At 44.4% G+C, this 21,383-nt stretch overlaps 2 protein-coding genes across 2 annotated transcripts in view; both read left to right on the plus strand.

The window, feature by feature from the left end:
- The window catches only part of LOC144168946 (uncharacterized), an 81,874-nt gene that overhangs the window by 23,702 nt on the left and 36,789 nt on the right, over positions 1–21,383 (plus strand). The window lies entirely within an intron of this gene.
- On the plus strand, positions 76–17,108 carry LOC144168944 (uncharacterized). Its single transcript, XM_077697942.1, has 6 exons — positions 76–285; positions 406–589; positions 4,451–4,528; positions 4,630–4,809; positions 9,971–10,072; positions 16,550–17,108. Exons 1-6 carry the CDS (start codon positions 215–217, stop codon positions 16,751–16,753), a joined length of 819 nt encoding a protein of 272 aa, XP_077554068.1. The 5' UTR covers positions 76–214; the 3' UTR covers positions 16,754–17,108.

A 21,383-nucleotide genomic window follows, 5' to 3' on the forward strand; every position in this document is an offset into this window, starting at 1 on the left:
CAAACTGAAAAAATATTTAAATGTTTGATCCGATCACAACAAGTCTTTTTGAAAAGTGAACTTTGAATGTCGGACAAAATTGCACTCACGGTTGCAATCGGCTGCGCGCGGGCTTTGACTACTGCTATGAACGCCATCAAGCGAAGGCGATAGCGCGGGCACAGTGGGCACAGTGTCCAGTTTTTCTGTTCTGTGGTTTTTCCCGTTGGACGTGATGAAGTGTTGTGTTCCGCAGTGCAAGAATCGAAATGACGGACCAAAACTTCCGGGTCTGACAATGCATCGGTGGGCATAGTCGACTTTCGTTTTCCGTTTAAAAGCTTGATCTACGTAGTACCTGCGCCTGCAATCGGGTGCGCGTGTAAGTAATTAATTTGCGCTTTGATATTACATCATCATGCTTAGGTTTCCAAGGGATCCAGTCCTGAAAGAAAGCTGGCTTCGAGGAATCTGCCGTGAAGCGTGGTCGCCTAGCAAGAGCAGCATCGTGTGCAGTTTCCATTTCAAGCACAGCGATTTCATGGCCGGCGTAAGAGGAGAGAGTCGCCTGCGGCCCAAGGCTGTACCGTCGCTTAATGTGGATACCGAGGTTCGTATCTTGTGCGCGATGCCTCAATCCTTTGCCTCCTGCTAAGACAGCTAGCTTCTCGGCGCTACTTATCTAGTTGGATGCGTTGAAACGTTACTTTCGGACGTCCCTCCCCCATAGCTCGAGTTCCCAGTTAATGAAGGGACACGAAGGTGCAGGAACAAGTGTAAATTACTACAGCGGCATGGAGCAGCAATTGCTTATTGACCTTCCGGCGGGGTCGATCTCCGGTGGTGTCTCACGCGATTGGCGTGGAGCGAAAACGTCACCCGGTCTGGTAGCTCCCGCGAAGGAGTGTTCAAACTGGTCCAAATCCGGCGTGGTTGGAAGCACACCGAAAAGCAAGACGGCTGAGCCAGTTTTTACTATGGGCTGAGCTTATGCCGTCTGTTTTTGCGATTTTAGCGTTGCCGACAGTTTCAGACGCGTAAGCGACCGTCAGCAACGATGTAAGACATATACAGGCGCCAACTTCCAACTGTTTATTTGAAGCAAACCACGCGAAATTTATACAAGTCTTATCTAAGCAGAAACAACAACAAAAAAACCAAAAAATCAACCTAGGTATAATCATGTTAACAAGTGTAAAAGGTGGTGACAATGGCTAAAATGGATAAGTACAACACTGCTGAAAGAATGACAACAAATCTACGTCAGCCTCAAGGGTAATCAAGATGGTCCAAAAGCGCATGCGTGCAATCCAGGGGCAGACCAAACCGAAAAGAGGGAAGCACAGCTGCGCGTGCTAAACTACACGCTGTGGTTTAAAAATGACATTTCTTTTTCACTTAACGCTAGTGACGGCGTGCTAACACACTTGTCGCCGGCTCTTTTGATAAAAACCGCCTCGATCACCTCCCTCTCCATTTTGTTTCTTGCTCTCCTCAGAAAGGTCGTCTTATCCAGGAGTGGCTCACACCCACAGCGCTTGCAGTGGTCTGCAAGGTGCCCTCCCAAGTTGCTGCTGACGGCCAACCGGTGTTCTCTGGCACGTTCGTTGAAGCAACGTCCAGTCTGGCCGATATACACCCTTTTGCATTTCAAGGGGATGCTGTAAATGACGTTGCTAACACACTCGGTGTGTAGCGTGGCGTGCTTTTTTGAGCATGACTCCGGTATCTTATTGGCTATCATAGGGCAAACTTTAGCCAGTTTGCACGGGGTGGAACACACAACGCGCACTTTATACCTGGACGCGACCTTCTTGACGTTGTGCGAAAGCCTGTGGATGTACGGTATTACGTGCGTTTTCATTTTTTCTTTCTCTTCCTGCACTTTTATGCCGTGTTTCATCTTCTGGAGGATGCTTTCACACACACTTGTGGTAACGGTGGGAGGAAATCGGGCGGCTTCCAAGCGGCTGATCTGATTGTTAAAACTTGCAGTCAGATTGTGCTCGCAAGATTTCGCTAACGCCGAATTAAGACATGTAGTGGCTATTCCCCTCTTTATCAGCTTGGAATGCGCGCTGTCGTAAGGCAGAAGGCTTTTTTTCATTCTTGGGTAGTACATCCAGCACGTGTGATCCTTTGCGAAAGTGAGTTTGAGGTCCAAAAATTGTATTGTATTCCCCTGAGGCATTTCTCTGGCGAAGTCCAGCCCGCCAGATTCAGATACAAAGGCGTTAGTCACATCCTCCACAGCAACGTCAAGGTTAGAATCAGTCAAATTTAAAAGCACGAGGTAGTCGTCCACATATCTAAAAATTCTGACCACATTAAAATTACAAATGGTGATTTTTGCGTCAATGCACTTGTCACTATACGCTGGGTAAATGTCACACAAAACCGGGGCAACAGACGAACCAATGCAAATACCATCTTTTTGAACGTAGAATGAATCATTAAAACACACAATGGTGGACTTGAGGTACACTTCTAAAATCTCTAAAAACTGCTCGGTGCTCATGCCAGCACTGTTCTGGAATTCAACTTCACCCGACGCCTCTATTGTTTCACGCACTGCTCTAAACAAGCCCTGCTGGGGTACAGAATAAAAGAGATTTTGCACATCAATTGAGAAACCATTATTTACAGACGCCAACTCGCCTTCCGCCAGAGCTTGCACAAGTTCGGTAGAGCTACGCACCAAGAAAGGGTCCTGCAGGGTAAGCTTGGTGAGAATGCGGTGAAGATACGTGCTGACCTTATTTTGCCAGGTTCCTCTCTCAGATGTAATCACTCTCGGTGGGCACTCTGGCTTGTGAGTCTTGCCCGTAAAGAAAACATCGAGGTAGCTCTTCTTAGCCTTGGCCTTTTGGAGTTGCTCTAAAGTGCACTACCGTTTACGTCGCTCTTCATCCCAGCAGAACACCCTTGTGGGACGACATCTTTGTCCAGTGACTGTACTCAGCGTTCCAATATACCCTTTTTAAAAACAGCTGTACTGCGCGCAGCGCTCCGTCGTACCTCATAACTGAACAAAGTAAGAAAATAAATGCGCTTAAACACGTTCAACTAGCACTAAAAGCGAGGGCACTGCCCATGGAAATACATAAACAGAAAAGGTTTTGTTATATCTAAGCAATTTCATTTCGCTGTAGCAGCAATTGAAAGTTATGAGATTGTCCCCTAAGGCGTTTGCACAATGGTGACACGCACTTCCGGGATGAGGGCCGCTTCCTATTGGCTGGCTTCGCCTTGACGTTCTACCCACGATTTCTGAGGGCGGGGCGGTGGCGATTTTTCACGTCATTTTGACGTCGCGATTGTCCGAAGCGCTTCAGATGAGCAGAATTTGACCCCCGGTGTCCCAGCCCCGCGCGCCTTCCCACACTAGTTTGTGACGTCACAAATTGGCAATGGTGAAATGGGATTGGTAGAGCCATGGAGGAAGAAAAAAGCTAGGAGACGGCGCCATGGAGGAGCGCGATGCCTAGGCATAAAAAGTAGAATCTAAGCAGGGTTGCCAGGTCCTCAGAAGTTCAAGTCGCCGGGAAATTGCCAAACGTAGCCAAAAAATGTCTCCACCTTAAAGTTAATGTTTGAAAAGGAGCCACAAAAGTCGCCATTTTAGCAAGGCGATGTTTGTAAGTACTTTTTAAATACCTTCCGGGAAAAAATGCCAGAATTTCGAGAAGTAGAAGACTGCGTTACAAATTTTATTCGTTCGCTTTGGTGCGAGAGAGTGACAGCAGTTGACCCCTGTCTTCAAAAAAGCTAAAGTATGCAAGTTTATAAACTTGCATAGTTTAGCTTTTTTGAATAATTTGAACAATTTACCTATAGGTAAATTATTCAAATAATATGAACGATCTAGAACAGGCGTTCTCTGCAAACCATGTTTTACCAGTTTCCCTGCCTCTTTACATTCCTGTGCATATTACACACCGTCATACACACTTCCTACCACTCTGCATGAAATCTCAAGCTCCTGTTAACTACTGAAGCATTATACTTTAAACCGACGGCGTTGCTTGAAGGCCTTGACGCTATTCGTACGGCATCATGTGCAGGATATTAAAATGAGCAAGGCAAATTTCGATTTGTGCGGGTAGATATCACTGTACGGTGGTGTGTTTGAGTGACTAATACGTTGGGACCTATTCTAGACTTTGCCGGATAACCCTCATTGTCTAAACGTTTGTTCTGTTCAGTTTGTCTCAACAGCCGAAATGCACTGAAAGGTGATCGAAGGCCCTTTTGGTGGAAGCAGGGCATCAGAAGGGGCCAAAATGTATTAAATCACCGATGTTCAATACACATATATATATATATATATATATATATATATATATATGTATATGGTGAGCTTATAAGGCGGGGTATAACTTTGAGACTATGGATTGTGGAAAAAAACCTTGCTTTATACTCTAATAAATACGGTATACAACAATTAATCAGTGCTCTGTCCCAACCGCAGGTGGCCCCCACAGAGAGTGCCGCCGCCACACTCGCTGAATGTGGCCCCACTGAAGTGCTGCTGTACGAAGTGGTACAGGTAGGCTTAATGTGCTCAGCCGCCTTCAGCCAAAAGCTGTTCATGCTGTCACGTCCCTTTCGCAGCTACAGTGAAGTGGCCCTCACATTTCCCACCTGCAGGTAGCTTCACTGCAAGACGTGACACAAGAGGAAGAATGCGTGGAGGTGTTTTATGTTCCTGCTGCCCCACCTACAGATTCGTCTACCCAATCGCCAGAAGTGTCGGCCCAACCTACAGATTCGTCTACCCAATCGCCAGAAGCGTCGGGAGATCTCGTGCTCTGTATATCACCATCACCGGTGACTCAATTTTTACATCCTTGCATTTTTACATTTTTCTCCGGCTTTGGACCCATTGCAGTGCCGCACTGGCTAAGGAGTTGTGTTGCTGAGCACGAGGATGCGGGCTTGATCAGGGGCGGATCCAGGTTTTTTCTGAAGGGGGAGTCAGCTTCTACCAGTGATGATGATGATGATGATGATAAAAAGGAGAATGAGGATAGTAGTCTTTTTTTTATTCACTGAAATATTTCAAACCACAAATACAAGAAATAGAAAAAAATATTCAACTAGACTTTTTCTATGACCTGAGGGGTCATCTTCCTAGGGGGTACAAATTCCCAAATTGAGGGGGGGGGGTCAAGACATCCGGACCCCCCCCCGCTGGATCCGCCAATGGGCTTGATTCCCGGCCGCCGTGGCCGCCTTTCTGGTCGAGGCGAAAAGCAAAAACGCGCGTGTGTACGTGATTTCGACGCGCGTTAAAGATGCCCAGGTGGTCAAAATTACTCCGGAGCCCTCCACTGTGGCATGCCTCGTTGCCTGCGTTGTGTCGGCGCGTTAAAGCTGATAATCAATCAATCAATCAAATCAAGTTGTGTTGCTGAGCCCAAGGATGTGGGTTTCATCACGGCCGCGATGGCTGCTTTTCGAATGGAGGTGGGAAGCGAAAGGCCTGTGTCGAGGTTTCAGCGCACGTTAGACATCCCCAGGTGGTAAAAGCTAATTTGTAGCCCTCCATTATATACGGAGCGCTCCGAATGAGGCCTGATAGCCCAGATGTACAGTCTTTGTCAAAATTTTGTGGGCCACGGCGACCGGGGCCGGAGCAGACGCGCGGCCGAGCAGGGGCGCTGCGCTTGCCACTGCCGGCTGGTTACGCAGCTAAAGAGAGTGAGGGGAACTTTCTCGCTTCCTTTCGTAGCACGATAAGTGCAGCGAGGCCGGTTTCTCAGAGCCGGCGCGCCTGGGCACACTTCGCTTCAGCGCAGGCACTTTGCGCAGCACATGTCGCACCGGACGCACTACAAAAGCAAGAGCAAAAATTTCCCCTCGCTCTCTTTATCCGCGCAACCAGCCGGCAGTGGCAAGCGCAGCGCCCCTGCTCGGCCGCGCGCCTGCTCCAGCCACGGTCGCCGTGGCCCACAAAATTTTGACAAAGACTGTACCTTTGGCACGTTAGACCACCAAAAATTTAAAGTTCTCTAGTTTTGTACAAGACACGTCAAGGACTTGATGAAGGAATGAACCACAAACATTTAGGGGCAAAGAACGGACTCCACAAACTGAAGATAGATGTGGCTGGAAATCTTTGGGAGGGGCCTTCCTCCTGTAGTGTACACAACCAGGATGATGATGATGAGCTATTAAGTGGGAGAAGTCGCATTCGAAGTATGCATAGTAGTAATAAGTGTCATAAATGGGCCAGCTTTTCACTTGTATGAGGTGAAGCACTTTGTCATGTAGCACCCCCTCACTGTTATTTGTGGCAGTTATTGAGGCAGTTCACAATTATAAATTTTGACATCACAATTGTCACCACCAGCCTATCTATGTCCACTGCAGTACAAAGGGCTCTGCCATAGTCCTCTGACAGCTCCAACCCTGCGCTATCAAAATCCATTGTTTACCGCTGAATTTTTCGCCATGTCACTCAAATATTTTGTACTATTCCCTCACTTGTAACCCCATTCCTGGGTGAACCTTGACATAATTTCATATCGCATAGTGCGTCCTGCTGGAAAAAAATATTGGTGCACTAGGCAACAGCTTTTTCTTCTTTGAAAAAAAAAAAAATCCAGGGCCATCTCCACTAATGTGAAACCTGGGGGGGGGGGGGTAGGGTAGGGGCAAGGCATGCAGTGTATAAGTGTTAATAAAGGCATGTTTAGGGGCTAGTTGGTATAGTCTTGAATTCGATAATAATGTGCGCTGCATATTTGGACGAGGGACAGGGACAGTGGAAAATAGCGCCCACAGAAAAAGAGATAAAAATGTTGAAAGAAAAGTCCAATTGCACATGAGCGCACGCGCACGAAGATATCATGTTTACCCTACTAATGTACACTCACCATCGATTGCTTATAAATAACGATAACGCTTTCAATAAACCAGTTGCTAGTTTGCGCACCATCATATGGTTTTGTCTGTTCACTGTCCCTGTCCCTTGCCCAAATATGCAGGGCACGTTATTATCGAATTCAATGTATAAGTGTATTCTTGACGCCTTGACGTTTTTGCCGATGGAGATGAAACCATTGGGGGGTAGAGGTATACAGCTTTGCTGAAAAAAGACTCTTGTCTTTGAAGCTTGAAGCTCTCTAGCGCAAGGTGTGAACGAGCGCCCCATGTTTTTTTTAATACAAGTTACGAAGCGCTCCAGCTTGAGGCGTAAATGAGTGTCCCGGTGTTTTTGTAGCACGCGTTGCATTCCAGCGCGAGGTGCGAACGCGTTTCCCAGTGTTTTAGTTCTGTGACTACATCATAAGACGAATGACGATTACAATGACGACGGCAGGGATGCCAGCAGCCCCCGTCCCTAAGGGGTTTTGCTCCCTAAAAGCGGCCATATACTGACCAAGGTCACGAATACGTTACGGCACGGCATAAAGTTAAACCTGTGTCTAATGAAGTTGACAGAAATGAGCAATTTTTCATTACATGCAGGTTTTGAGTTGAGGCTCATGCGAAAGAATCAGAAACGAAACCAAATTGCTAGACGTCAGTGACGGTGAACTTACCCTGAAAGGGTTTATTTCACAGTGATAAACTTCGTGATTTGCACCTCCTGTGCTTTCCCATGAACTTAGTCGCTACACGGCACTCCAAAGAAGTGAGGTCACTTACCCCTGTATTCACAAACGTAGCTTAAACATCACTTTTGCCTTCTGACATGTTTCGATGCCTTACAAGGACCAACTTTATGCCTTTTCGGGGACTGGATGCTCTTTGCCGCACTCAAAATTTGTGTGAGGGTGCTAGTTGGGATGCTGTACCGGGCCACGACATTCTTTCTTCCTTTTCGCCAGCCAAGTCGGCATTTAAAATTGCCAGCACGCCTTGAAAGGCAAAAAATTTTTGTTCTCTTGCCGCAGAACTCGTCGCCGACGAATCGGCACCGCAGATAGCAGTGGAGACGTGCGACTTCGCACCGACAGGCAGGTTTAGCACCGAACCAACATCGCACACCCACACTGGAAATGCATGAAAGTTTGCGGTGCGGGCGAAGTTCGCTAAATTGGATTTCTTGGCCGATTTCTTAGAAAAAGTGCGGAAAACAGTGGATCATCAGCGTAGCGAATTTTCTGTATCAAGGTTAACCGCGACAACGCCTTCATTACATAGAGGTCACAAACACATAGGTTTCAATGGGGAATTGCAAAACTTCGTTAAATCCAGGAATTCGTTGCATAAAGGTTCGTTACATCCAGGTTTAACTGTATTTCTAAACCACAGTGGCAAGCAATTCAGAATGAATGTGTGACCGAGATGCACTGTGCAGTCCTTGCTGTAAACCACGTTACATTACAGGAACTGAATGCCAAGCTTATTGCCCTTCTCTGCGTAGCCAACGTGGTGAGTGTAATGGAGGCAGTTAGAGGGATGAGCACATTTTGCTTGTGAACGTGATCAGCATTGTGCAACTGAGAGTGTGAATTCAGGTGTGGAGGTACAGTTGAACTTCGTTAGAAGCGGCATGGATGTAAGAGACAATCGGGTGTAAGAGACACTATTCACCCACATGGATGGCCACCCCATCTTTACCATTAAACTAACCTCCATTATAACAGACATCGGATTTAGAAAAGGGTTGGTTGCAAAGGACAAGTTGTCCTTGAATTGTGGTCAACAATCTTGCCTGTAACAGGCATTTTAACTTTGGATGCGGTGCCACCAGTCACTAACTGCACTTGCGTCCTTTGTGGAATCAAAGGGGGACGACAGATGTGCACAGTTGAGTAAACACACTGAGGAACGACGATGAGAGGCCCCAGCAATCGAAATGCAATGCACAGAAGTGGTTAAAGCTTACCGCCATGCAAGCATGATGAATAGCCAGAGCACGCAGTGGAAGAAGCTGCGCGCTCTGGCTATTCATCGGGCTTGTGAACTCAACGTCTGCGATTCTTCCACGGCAGTGAAAAAAGAGAAAGCTTAAAGAAGCTGTTGTGAAAAACAGTGTAAATACAGCCATGAAGCAAGCAAAGATTCAGACTTATTTTATATATTCTGGGGGTAAAACATCAATTGTAATAAAGTTTCTCAACGTGGTGTAGCAACTTTTGTGCTTATTTTAATCGTACGGTGCCCTCACTGATCAGTTAGTGAAAACATAGTGCCCTGCTTATAAGTGACCTCTCATATCCTCGGTATTCAATGGCATGGAATGCATGCAGGCAACCACGCGAGTGCGGCGCCATATCTGTGGCCAAGCGTCTGTTGCTAGGCGACGTTGTGCGCACGGCCCGCAGATCAGGCACCCCTCTTCTCCTCCATGCAACCGTGTCAGTGCGCCAACGGCCTCCGCGATCGGCGTCTGGCGGCGCGCCGTTGCTCTTTGCGTCGGGCTCCGCAGGATGGCGGCACTTGTCCGTGCTAAGCACGACTGTGAAACACATGACAGTGTTTCACGTTACGAACTCTTCGCCGAACACAAAGTATTGTGTCGAGTTCACTGTGAGTGTGATTAATAACATCTTTGTTGGCTCCACAGTTTAGAATCGGATTGGAATGGAGCAGATGATGCACGCCGGTGTCTTTTTTTTCTTCGGCGTGCGGCCACAGTGGCCCAGGCTGCGCCGTGTCCGTGGCGCATTGGCCATGTCTGTGGCCGTTTCCAGTGTTGCCAAGCGAAGAAATTGATTGCTAAACTTTTCAACGAATACCATCTATAAGAAACAGAAACTGTTCCCCGGTACATGTCTTTTATAAAGGGGTTCAACTGTATATATGCAGTCATACATGACACTGAATGTGGCAGTATTGAACCGCACCTTTCTGTTGCCTCCAATATTCTCTGCTGCCATGCAAATACCTGTAACGCTAGAAGACTGGGTTTTTTGCCTTTAGCTGTTGCAGCTCAGAGTTTGCTCCCACCATTACTGCTGTTAATGGAGTTTTGTCTTGGTGCACTTTGCATAAAGTCAATTTCTGAAAGATCGTTCTTGTGTGCCCCGTCCAGTCACCAAGTCCTGAGAAAAATGGTGAATCCAGGGAGGCTTCTCCAGGGCCTTCAGCACACACGGAAGACTCTGATGCTGCAACACCAACAAGCCATGGCAGGGTGAGAAGTCACACGTTGTAGTTAGGGGTGTGCGATTAGTGATGTTAGCCTTCAAAGTGAATGATTTTTCTTGGTTGCGAATCAAAGTGTATATTTAGCAGTTTGCAGTAGAAAAATGAAATTGCAAATTTCTCAAGCGTGCTTCGTAACTAGCCTGTAGAAAAATCATGAGGCCCGTTTAAAATGTTCTTCACAATTTTTCCATGGCATAAAACAACCTCAGAGAAGCTATCCTGCTGGACTTACCGTATTTATTCGAATGTAAGGCAAAGTTCTTTTTTCCAAAATCCGTAGTCTCAAAGTCATACCCCCACCTTATATTCAAAGCTCAGTATGTATGTATGCATGTATGTATGTATAACTCGTTACAACAGGTCTGCTTACAACAGATATTTGTATACAACAGACTGATTTGCAATGCTTGGTTGGTCTTCCTATCTGTGCCATTGATTAAACTCCCTTTACTGCAGATTCTGTTACAACATACATTCGGATATAACAGACCAGTTTGAAAGGTTAACAAGTCCACCTTTGCATCTCTACAGTAGACTTTTCAAGTGCAGGCTACCATTCATTTGTTACGTATGTTTTCAGTTTTTGTGTTGCTACCTCACAGTTGTGATCAAATGAAAGCAATTTGAAACATTTAAAAATAATTGTGAATTAGTAGAAGTGAAACTTCTTGAATCCACTTGCAGTATGCATAGGTGTGATGTCCTGGGAATCAAGTAATAGGATTTAGAATTTCAGTGCTATAGTGCAACAGATAAGATCATTATATGAAAGTTACCTTCATTAAAACAAAAAAATGTATGCCCTCATATATTATAGATGGCTAAATTTCCAAGCTTAGCAATAAGATCTTTACTTGCGTTTCATTTATATTCATGTGAAGACAATGGAAATGCAAGTGTAGGTTGAAGACGTGAAACAGAGAAATAATAGTATGAGTGAATCAAAAGTTTGACGGGGTGCCATACTACAGGAGCCCAGCAAATGTAAGAGTCATGCTTGTCATTTTGTGACGTGCTTCATAGTGTCACAAGAGGATGAAACTGCTGAAAAACCCAATTCATCCTGAAGGTTTGTTGGCCTAAAATACCAACCTGTTTAATTTGTAACTGAATCTTGAGAAATGACCAGCATAGTTTTTTTTTTGTTTTTAACAGTTGAAAAGTCCAAACTTTTGTTATAACAGACTTTATCCATGATTCCATAAAAGTCTGTAGTAACAGTATTTGGATTGTTCATACTTCTTTTATAGCAGACTGAAATCATGATCACTATCATGGTCTGTTGTAACGAGGTTGTACTGTATGTGTATATATCAGGGTTCAAGCTCCCGAACCGGTATTTTTTTTTTGGTTCGACACACTCGTATGTATATATATGTATATATATATATATATATATATATATATATATATATATATATATATATATATATATATATATATATATATATATATATATATGTGGCAATTTTTTTAACTCTCCAAACTGCAACCTCTCCGTATAACGTGACCGCCTTATAATCGAATAAATACAATACCTTTATTGATGGTAGTAGATTTTTCATGAGGCAGCTTTCGTCTCTTGCGGTGAACTCAACCAAGAGTGTTTCAGTGTATTTGTTTAAATATGGTATGGCTATTTATGCTCACAGGCTATATGGTTAAGGGCACAGGGTAGTCCCTATACTTCCCATGCATTTTTGGCCATTTTGAGGTACATTTTTCTCGGCATCTAATAAAGGTATCTACATAACGTATATATCATTTTCTTTCAAATTTTGTGCTCTTTTAACTGTACTAGAAATATAAAAATCCTTAAAAAGCTCAGTTTTTTATCATTTTTTGTTCGTTAGTACCTAAATTTTGGCATTATTGCAGTATTAAAAGTTGTGTAACAAAAACACTGCTGCGTGCATATTTTCAATTCTAGTACAGAAGGTGTGACAAGTTACATAGATGACAGCGGAAAAAAATCAGCTCGTTGACATGGAAGGTATAGGAAATAATGGTACCTATGTAATAAAAAAACATTGTTTGTAGATAATTGAGTTTAAAGTAAAAAACAGGTGAAAAACAATGCTTTTTTGCCAAAAACACCACTGGAGCCATTTATTTAAAAAGCACCAGCTTCGTTGATGATGATGATTTGATGATTTCTATTGGTTTCCCCTTTGTATCGGGGTGATGACATGTCATCTTACCAAAAAGGACTAATATACATATGTTTTACACTTTTGGTTTAATACTAGCGCTGCTTAGGGCAGGCACAAAAAGCTTATTAGGCACAAAATACTTTTTTTTTTTTCCTGTTACAGGTGGTAACTGTCCTAGGCAATATTCCCCTCTCTGCTTTTCGTCCACCAGCATTCTAATCTTCTTTTCGTCCCCTTGACAGCCTTGAACGTAACTTCCTCTGTGATACCCTTAAATCCTAGGGCTTCTGAAAGCCCAATATTCCCTTCATGTAGATTTGGATGGATACCCTCACATTCTAACATGATGTGCCGCATAGTTTCTGTTTCTTTTCCGCAGACCACGCATACCCCATCATTTTGTGAATACTTCCCCACAAAACTCTTAGTTCGCAGGCAACCTGCTCTAGCCTCAAAAAGCAAAGCACTGCCCTGGGAATTATCGTAGAAATTTTCCTTTCTGATGTTCATCTTCTCAGCCCTGTACATCTCTAACGACGTTTTAGCTTCCATTTTTTCCCTCCATTTATTCGTTTCAATCTGCCTTGCCTCTTTTTTGGTTACCTTGGCTGTTTTGGATTCCCCACTGTTCTTTCCGTATTTCATCGTTAGCCTTCTAGTCTTTCTTAACCACTGCGTGTCCACGCTTTTCAAGTATAGGTACCTAAAATCCTTAGTTGCCCACCTTCGTTGATCCATTGCCCTCAACCTCATCTCAAAGCATATTTTACTCTGAGCTTCTCTAACTTCAAACGACGCCCAGCCCATATTTCCCTGAACTGCTTCGTTAGTTGTTCTTCTATGCGCGCCTAAGGCCAAACGTCCTACCGTTCTCTGGTTTACTTCAAGGCCTGATAAAACGTCTGATTTTAAGCAGAGTACAGCATTCGCAAACGTGAGACCCGGAACCATTACTCCTTTCCACATTCCTCTTACTACTTCATATTTGTTATACCCCCACAGAGCTCTATGCTTCATTATAGCTGCGTTTCGCTTTCCCTTAACCTTAAGTTGCTCCTCGTGAGTACTTAAGTAGTTATCCCCTTCGTTTATCCACACTCCCAAATATTTATATTCCTTCACTCTAGGTAATTCGCCTTGCTGGATAGACACTACGTCGGTGGTAGCGTCATTGAAAACCATTATTCCTGATTTTTCTGCACTGAAATTTCATCCGAGGTCAGTGGCTTCCTGGCCGCAAATATTTATTAGCCGCTGCATATCGGTTTGGTTATCAGCTAAAAGAACAATGTCGTCTGCGTATAACATTCCCGGAATATGCTGTTGTACCACTTCGCCTTGCAGCATATGGGTTAGGCTAAACCCTACTTGACTTTCTTCCATTTTCTTTTCTAACCCTGCCATGTAAAGCATGAACAGTATGACTTCGATGTAATCACCATCGAAGTCATTTTTTTTTGCTTTTCAGCCGGTCGTCTGCCCTTCCTTGACAATTTTTGTGCACCATCGTACAGATCTGTTCACAAAGTATTTCATTGTGGGCAACCTTTTTAAGCCACTTGATGGTGGTGTTGCGCTCTGGTTTTGGCCTGAATGATTTCAAAATGCTGGTTCATGCGTTGCTATCATCATTTAATGAAAGAACAGCATCCAATTTTGCAATCATGAGAGTGTGAAGCCCAAAAAAGATGTTTTTCGTGCGCGGCTTCGAAGGACAAATGTGGAAAAAACGTGCAACAGGGTCTTTGCATTGCCCTCGCTGAAAAATCAGCTATGCAATGGTTGCTAAGCAATTTCTTAATACAGCTGGTTCCAGAAAAGCGTCTTGATCTGGAACTAGAAGTTTTTTGATAAAAAAAATGGCAACAAACACTGAGAACATTCTTAAAGAGGATGTGGGCACTTACAACTTGCTTACAGGAACACTGTTTTTTTAGCGAGAAGTAAGGCTTTTTAAGGCAAGTCTGAATATGGAAAATGTGCACAAGGGACTGCACTTCCCTAATTGTGAAGAAAAAGAAAAAGTATTTTTTTCAAAATTTCGCCTTACCCTGTGCCCTTAATACAACTCCCTTGTGAAAAATAAATGTAAATGGTAGTTCTGCGAACTTTTTTGTCAGCTGTAGGAAAAATAAAATGAAGGAAGCTCACACTAACGCATAAGACTTGAACGAACCAAAGCTGCACACAACCTTCATGACCATCACGAAGGTGTTAAGTCCAGAATTGCTGCCGATTTGGTTCTTCAGTGCCAAAACGACCTTTACTCCATCATTGTTGCCATAAGTGTGAGCTTCTTTAATTTTTATGGAAGTGATAATCATTGGACATCACCTTGGAGAGGCGTACGCTATGATGCGTCTTTCTCATTCTCAGCAAATGTTGCCACAATTACGGCGAACGCTGGAGGATTTGTTTTTGCCAATCTTGGCCGAACTCCATAAATGGGCATGCTTGGCTTGACAAGCGTGCGCCGGGGAGGCTGGGCTGTCGCCGCGATGCATGCACACACGAGCGCTCGGCATTTTCCTGGTATTTTTAAACTGCAAACACGAAAACTTACAATTTGCTGAACAGCTTCTTCGCTCTTAAAAAAAAAACTTGGTGTATGGAAAAATGCAAGGCATGAAAAATTAACCTGATTTAAAACCCTCTCGGACATACCATATTTGTGCGCGTATAACCCGCACCAAAAATTTGAAATGTTCAAGGGTGAAGTAGAGGTGCGGATTATGTGCGATGCATTTCCTTTGGTGCAGCTTCACCGCAATATACGTTGGGCCGTAATGCCCCTCCATCAGTAATAGCGACTAAGCCACTGTTATCCCATTGACAGTGCTTATGTTGCACACACACAGCTCAACAATATACCAACTGAAAAAAATGTGTGTGGCAGGTCATCTAGTTGCGTAGTCAGCTAGGTAAGCTCTTTTGCATAAACAAATGTGTAATGTTGCTTGAATTAGTAACTTTCGTCCATTCTTTTATGCATAAAATACGCGGGCGATACGCGGGGATATATATATTTTTTATTCGTCGGCGGAAAGTGGGGGTGCGGGTTATATGCAGGGGGGGTTATACACGCGAAAATACGGTACCCTGACGGTGCGATGGCCCCCGCTTTCCAACCCTTTATTGGCACATATATTGTTCCCTGTACAAACCGTGCGTGTATTTTATTTTCGAAACGCACTTGAAACCTGCGCACAAGAATCACTGAAATGGGATTTAAGTTTAGCAGTACGGTTGGCATTCTTGTGGTGCAGGTGTCCTATAAAGCAGGAAACATCACAAATATAAAGATACTCTTTGCGCATTGTTTGATTACAAAACTAGGGACTGTGTCAGTACATAGCTAGGCTTTACCAGGGCAGCTTGAGTGCAACTGCGTTAAGACGATGCGAAAAGAGAAGCACGAGGGCGGAGTTGTCCCAGTGTGCCAATGTAATAAGAGGAACTCCCCCCCCCCCCCCCCCCCCCAAAAAAAAACGCCTCCCTCTTATTTAGTAAGGTGTGGATTTGGGTTAGTTGGTGACCGGTCCATGGTTTTCTTTAGCTAATAGTGCAAAAAGCGGACAAACAGCCTGATTGATTCTCCCCTCTCTCTCCCATATGTCTGCTTGTGGATGCCACGGTTCGTTCTGCCGCACGTCAGCAGTGCAGTGCGGAAAAGCCTGTCACCAGTAACAGGGAATGCCGGTGCACCTTTGTGGTGATTGATCGTACATCCGTGGTGATTGATTCATAGATTCAGGGCCCAACTAGTTCTGAATCATTGAAAATATATATATATATATATGCGTGTTTTTAGAGGGAGGGGCCTTACCGTTTTCAACCGCGCACAATTTTATGTATCCACAACCCTTTGTGTTTTTGAACTTCGAAATACATTGAAAATTTAATAGAATTTTCCAATTGGTGCTATTTGCTTCCATATATGGAAGTTCAATGATCACACAGCATTAGTTGTAATTATTGTTGGAATACTGTTGGAAACATTTACGCATGAACAAAATTATCCCTTCATTGTCTGTCCATTTCTTATCTGAAAGGCGAGTGTGGAAAAAAAATGTACTTTTATCTGCGCCATTTTTTTATTTCGAGATAGCAACTGAATAGATCAGCTCACAAAGCTTAGTGGTCCTTTTTTTTTCTCAGTAAGGCCTTGAATATAGACTCCGCTGTGAGTACCATTAAAGTAGGCTATACCTATTTTTGCCTTTGGGACTAAATGTGGCGAACCTGCAAAGTGCTTGATCAGATGATTGGGTGACTGTGTGCCCTCTGCTTCTTCCAACACGATTTCACAGTCGCCTGAAAGGGAAGAGACGCCGGAGAAAGCGTTTCTCCGTAGCGAAGTTACCCGCTACTCCATCCTGTACAGAGGGGCCAAAAAGAAGATCAAGACTCTGCAGCAGTGCCGTCGCCGCCTCACTTCAAGAGTCGCTCACCTGCAAGATGAAGTCAAGGAGTTGAAAGCGCGAGTCTTGGATGCAGAACTGAAAGCCAGCTGATGAGATGGACAAGTTTGTACACCACTGAGGTTCTTCCTCGTGACTGAGGGAACAGTTGTGTTACAAATTTACATTTCAGATTGGAGACCCGTTAGAGAACAGGGTTGGGATTAACTGCATTATTAACTGTGTGCATTAACTGGCATGGTCATGTCATCGTGTTGTCATTGTCATCATTGTTATCATGTTATCTTGATTCCAAAGGCTGAAGGAAGAGTTGTGTTACAAATTTATGTTTCAGATTGGAGATCTGTTAGACAACAAGGTTTGGAGAGGCTGTCATTCATGCAGTGAGTGGCATTATCATATCATTTCGTTATCAATCATCAGCATGTCGTCTTGATGCCATCATCATCATCATCGTGTGCCTCAAAGAGTTAGAAACACGCTCACTCGGGGAGCTTGTGACGTGATCACGGAATCTCATTAATAGGAAGAAACAGTGGCCTGCTGATGTGTGTATACAACATTGTTTGCCTTTCACATCGATATTTCTTCTCACATTTATTGTGCTTTTTTTTTTCTCCCAGTCTGTTCGTCCCATCAGTGTATTGGTATAAAAGAGCTTGCTTGTGGGCTAGTTAGTATGTGGCCAATTTGGTAGCATCAAAGATGAGCTGGGGCCACTGAGAATCATTTTACTGTGCAGCACTCAAGCGTCCACTACTGAGGTTTGTTCCCCGCCTTTGTAAGGGAACACCCAATACAGAAGGAAAATGGAGGAGGAAAGTGTGGCAAAGATGTGAGGGCGAGGGCGGTGTGCCGGGGCGGCGCGACACGATGCTCGGTGGCGATGCGCCATGAGATAATTGAGTGAGTGAGTGAGAGAGTGAGAGCGAAGACGCCATTGAATATGAGCCTGCAGGAAAGCGAGGATGAAAGTATGGCAAAAGTGTGAGGGGGAGGGCAGTAGTATGCCAAGGCCGCGCCACATGAGCCCAGCACGCACTGCGTGATGCATATAGTACCTTATCCGAACATCGTGACATTTGCACGAGAGGTTCAAACACGATTTGCAACAACATGCTCGGTGGCGGTGATGCGCTGCGAGAGAATGACAGAGTAGCGCATGCTGCCGTGTGTTCACTGATCACGCGATCACTTCCTGAGATGCAGCAGCTATGTGCCGTGACCAAGAAGACTGCATTTCACGCTGCGCGAAAATTTCGCTTTAGGAAGTATAGTAATCTTCCTTTCTCTGCATATTGTTCTACTGGCCATTCCAGTAACTATCAAGGCAGCGTGTGTCTCCTCATTGTTCACAGTGAAATCGAAACATTGACAGCCGATGTTGTTCAACATCAGAATTTACAGGATTATTTTTGTCAGCTTAATCAAAAATCGTGCACCCCTTCGCGTAATGATGACGATGGTAGAACGCAATGCTTTCTCACGATGGATTCATATATACATTAGCGACTTACCCATCAACGTATCCTGCAAAGTCCACATGTTTGCTGATGACTGTTTAATCTGTCGAACAGTAACTAATGCTCACGACCAAGTGACCCTCCAGCAAGACCTTAACCGCATTCAAGAATGGTGCGATAAATGGCTTCTCTATCTCTTAACTAAGTGTAAACTTGGTTTCTTTTCCCACCATAAGAATCTGTTTTCATGTCACATCACAAACGTCACTTTACAGTCACAGTCATCCTACAAATATCTGCCTGTCACATTGTCTTGCGATCTTACTTGGAATGTGCATATTACTAACGCTGTTTCATCCGCAAACAAAACACGGGGCTTCCTAAAACATCACCTAGTAGGCATCCCCATGCGTCCAGCACGTAAAGTTGCTACCAGACCCTCATCAGATCAAAACTTGAATATGCGGCCCCCATATGGAACCCGTTCCAAACATATCTCATCAACTATCTTAAATCGGTCCAAAATCACGCTGCCCTATTTGTTCGTTCCCTGTACTTGTACTACACCAGCATTTCTTGCTTGAAAGCATAATCTGGGTTAGCACCACTCTCTGGCCACCGCCGTGTTGCCCCCCTTTCCCTCTTTCATAAATTTTTCATTCTTCCCTCAATGTAGCCCCCTACATCCTCGCCCCCGACATACAATTCACACTGCACCGGCCATCCGCTTTAAGTGTCCCGTTATCGTACCAGAACTGTTACCTTTTCGCTTCTTTTTTTTTTTTCCCGTGCAGCCAAAGATTGGAACGACCTTCCCTGCTCCATTTTTTCAACCACCTGCCCATCAAACTTCATAGCAAATGTCAGTAGTCACCTTTGTTCCTTAAACTAATGCATTCAAGTGTTTTTTTCTGTATGGCCCCCTATGTAATACCCATTATGACCCCTTATTAAGGGGTAATAATGGGTATTATGTAATAACCCGGTCCTTAAGAAAATAAAAAATGAGATTAAGGAATGAAATGAACGTCATTCTTATTGTACGTCGAGCTGTGGGTAACGGCTGTCAGTGTTCACCACAGATGATGACATTAGGCCTATATATTTTGTGCCTTCGTACACCTGCAACAGCGCGATCAACCTGTTGCACATCAACCTTTACCTGGTGGGGCCTAATGGAGCTGCCGCCAGGCTTTGCGTGGAAGCGTTTTAATTTTGTCTACGCTTCACCCGTGATCATCATCATCGTCACAAAAAGTTGGCTTTCCTCCAGTGCGTTTTGGTGTATGAGAGGTTTTCACTGGCGTTTTGGTCAGTGAGAGGTTCAAAGCTTCGCTTTCAAAAGCCTCGCTCTCTTGGTGCAGTTGATTAATACAGCAGTGATTTCTTTGTTGTCGAAGTCAGTACCTGGAATATTCTGGAATAATGCGGGCTCACGCAAGGTCTTGGTGATGCCATCATAGTGCATAGCTCTGTATAAATGTAGTTTGAATCTCATGTGCAATGAATGTGCTCCTGTGCCTTAATTAAGTGTTGCCTGCCCAGCCATACTCTCCAGCTCAGATGGTGAACTGATGTGTGCCTCGTAACGGTGTTCCGGCTACCTGCCGACACATTGAAAGTGTGCTACGCAGACCTCCATCTTAGGGGGCGTGGTCGTGCAGCCAAAGCTGCGGTTGTTGTCACGACAGCCCTTGTTCGAGGTTGTAAGTGAGCACGTGCTTGAGAATCACCCACTCGAGTGCCACTCATCCCACCTTGTGATTGTTATTGTTGGCTTGGAAGCGTAAACGTTGAAAAGAGCCCAATGTGGGAGAAATAAACTGCAAAAGTGTTGCAAGCTAGATGTGTTGAAGTGACATTCTTGGGTGGAACCAGTGCGACCGAACTGAAGGCAGAGTGAGGGGACACAAGGACGGCCGCTGGTATAACAACTAAGGTTTAATGCAGCGAAACCTCATTAGTCCAGCCTCCGTTAGTTCGGATAATTCGGCATTCCCCTTCGCCCACAGTGATGGTGAGGGGGGCACATTCTCTGAAGTGGGGGATGCATCTGCAGGAGGCGTGGAGAGGGAGATCTTCGAAGCCTTCCAAATCAACAGGCGAGGGAATGTCTGCATTAGTGAACCGTCTGTGTCGCTGCTAGATAAGGAGATCACATACCTAATATGACTAATCTAGAAATTGTCACGCGGCAAATTATTGTTGCCATACTATATAATCTGTTGTAATCACATTTTTATGTCAAAAGTTTATTTCGTTTTTTTTTTTGTTCTCTTCCCTTCACTTTTGATGTATATTTTTCTGCGAATTAAAATGCTCACAGTTGTTCGTCAGTGCTTGTGTCGTCTGTACCTTCCCTTGTCTAGTCTTCCACACTGTTTTTAAACAATCCGTGCTTTACTCTTGCTCTGCATGGTGTGTCGCCCGTTTAAAAACTTGCGCTTTCCACTTAGTTATCTGCCAGAATACAAATCTGCATCACCGACTTCTTCGCAAACTTAAGGTCTGCATAAAAGAATTGTGAATTTGTTGTTTCTGTTGCTCATTCGATAATTTGACACTCGGGTAATTCTACATTTTTTATTCCCTGGAGACCCGAAAAAAAAAAAAGTGACAAACAGACAGGGTCAAGGCAAGTTGATCGAAACCAGCTGAGATTCACAAACCACGCATATAAGCTGCAGTTTTAACCCAAGAAAGCTAATTGTTCACAAGTGCTTGGATGCGAAACTGTGTTGTGCGGCAAAAACAACGGAGTCTTTCCATCATGAAAGTTCAGCAGAAGCAATTCAGAGGCAAATAAACCTGCGCTATACGTTTCAAAGGCCTTTCGAAGGCCTTGGAACCAATTGTCTATCGAGTGCTCCCTTGTAAATACATAGGGCCAGGGTAAAGAGTAGTAGCTCCGCCTTGCCAGTAGAATCACCAGCACTTGGCTAGTAGACAGATCGATGGTGTCACAGGATGTATGCGAACTCTATCATTGCAACCGCTGGAGCTGTCGGTGGTGTGCACCAGAGTGTACTGTTACTCAACGCTGTACATATGAACACACCGCGTTATTTTAATCAGGCTGAGGCCATCACACCACTAATGTACAGAGCAAAAACAGACCGTGTGTGTATAATTAGCTAATCCTGTCTATATGTAGGATATTACTGCTATTGTGAATGTTTTGAGCTTATTGTTCTTAAGCATGTCTGTGGACTTGCAGAAATTTGCGTTTCATTCCTTCACTGCGGGGAATCCTTGTGTGT

The sequence above is a fragment of the Haemaphysalis longicornis genome, unplaced genomic scaffold (genome assembly GCF_048455015.1).
Source record: "Haemaphysalis longicornis isolate Haplotype H1 unplaced genomic scaffold, Haemaphysalis longicornis Haplotype H1 scaffold_2, whole genome shotgun sequence".
Classification (NCBI taxonomy): Eukaryota; Metazoa; Arthropoda; class Arachnida; order Ixodida; family Ixodidae; genus Haemaphysalis; species Haemaphysalis longicornis.

What these genes read in the sequence shown, in the direction of transcription:
- LOC144168944 (XM_077697942.1), top strand. Translation starts at nt 215, where the DNA reads ATGAAGTGTTGTGTTCCGCAGTGCAAGAATCGAAATGACGGACCAAAA. An exon ending in CGCTTAATGTGGATACCGAG is followed by an intron (nt 590 to 4,450) that starts GTTCGTATCTTG and finishes TCCCAACCGCAG; the next exon opens with GTGGCCCCCACAGAGAGTGC. An exon ending in CACCAACAAGCCATGGCAGG is followed by an intron (nt 10,073 to 16,549) that starts GTGAGAAGTCAC and finishes ACGATTTCACAG; the next exon opens with TCGCCTGAAAGGGAAGAGAC.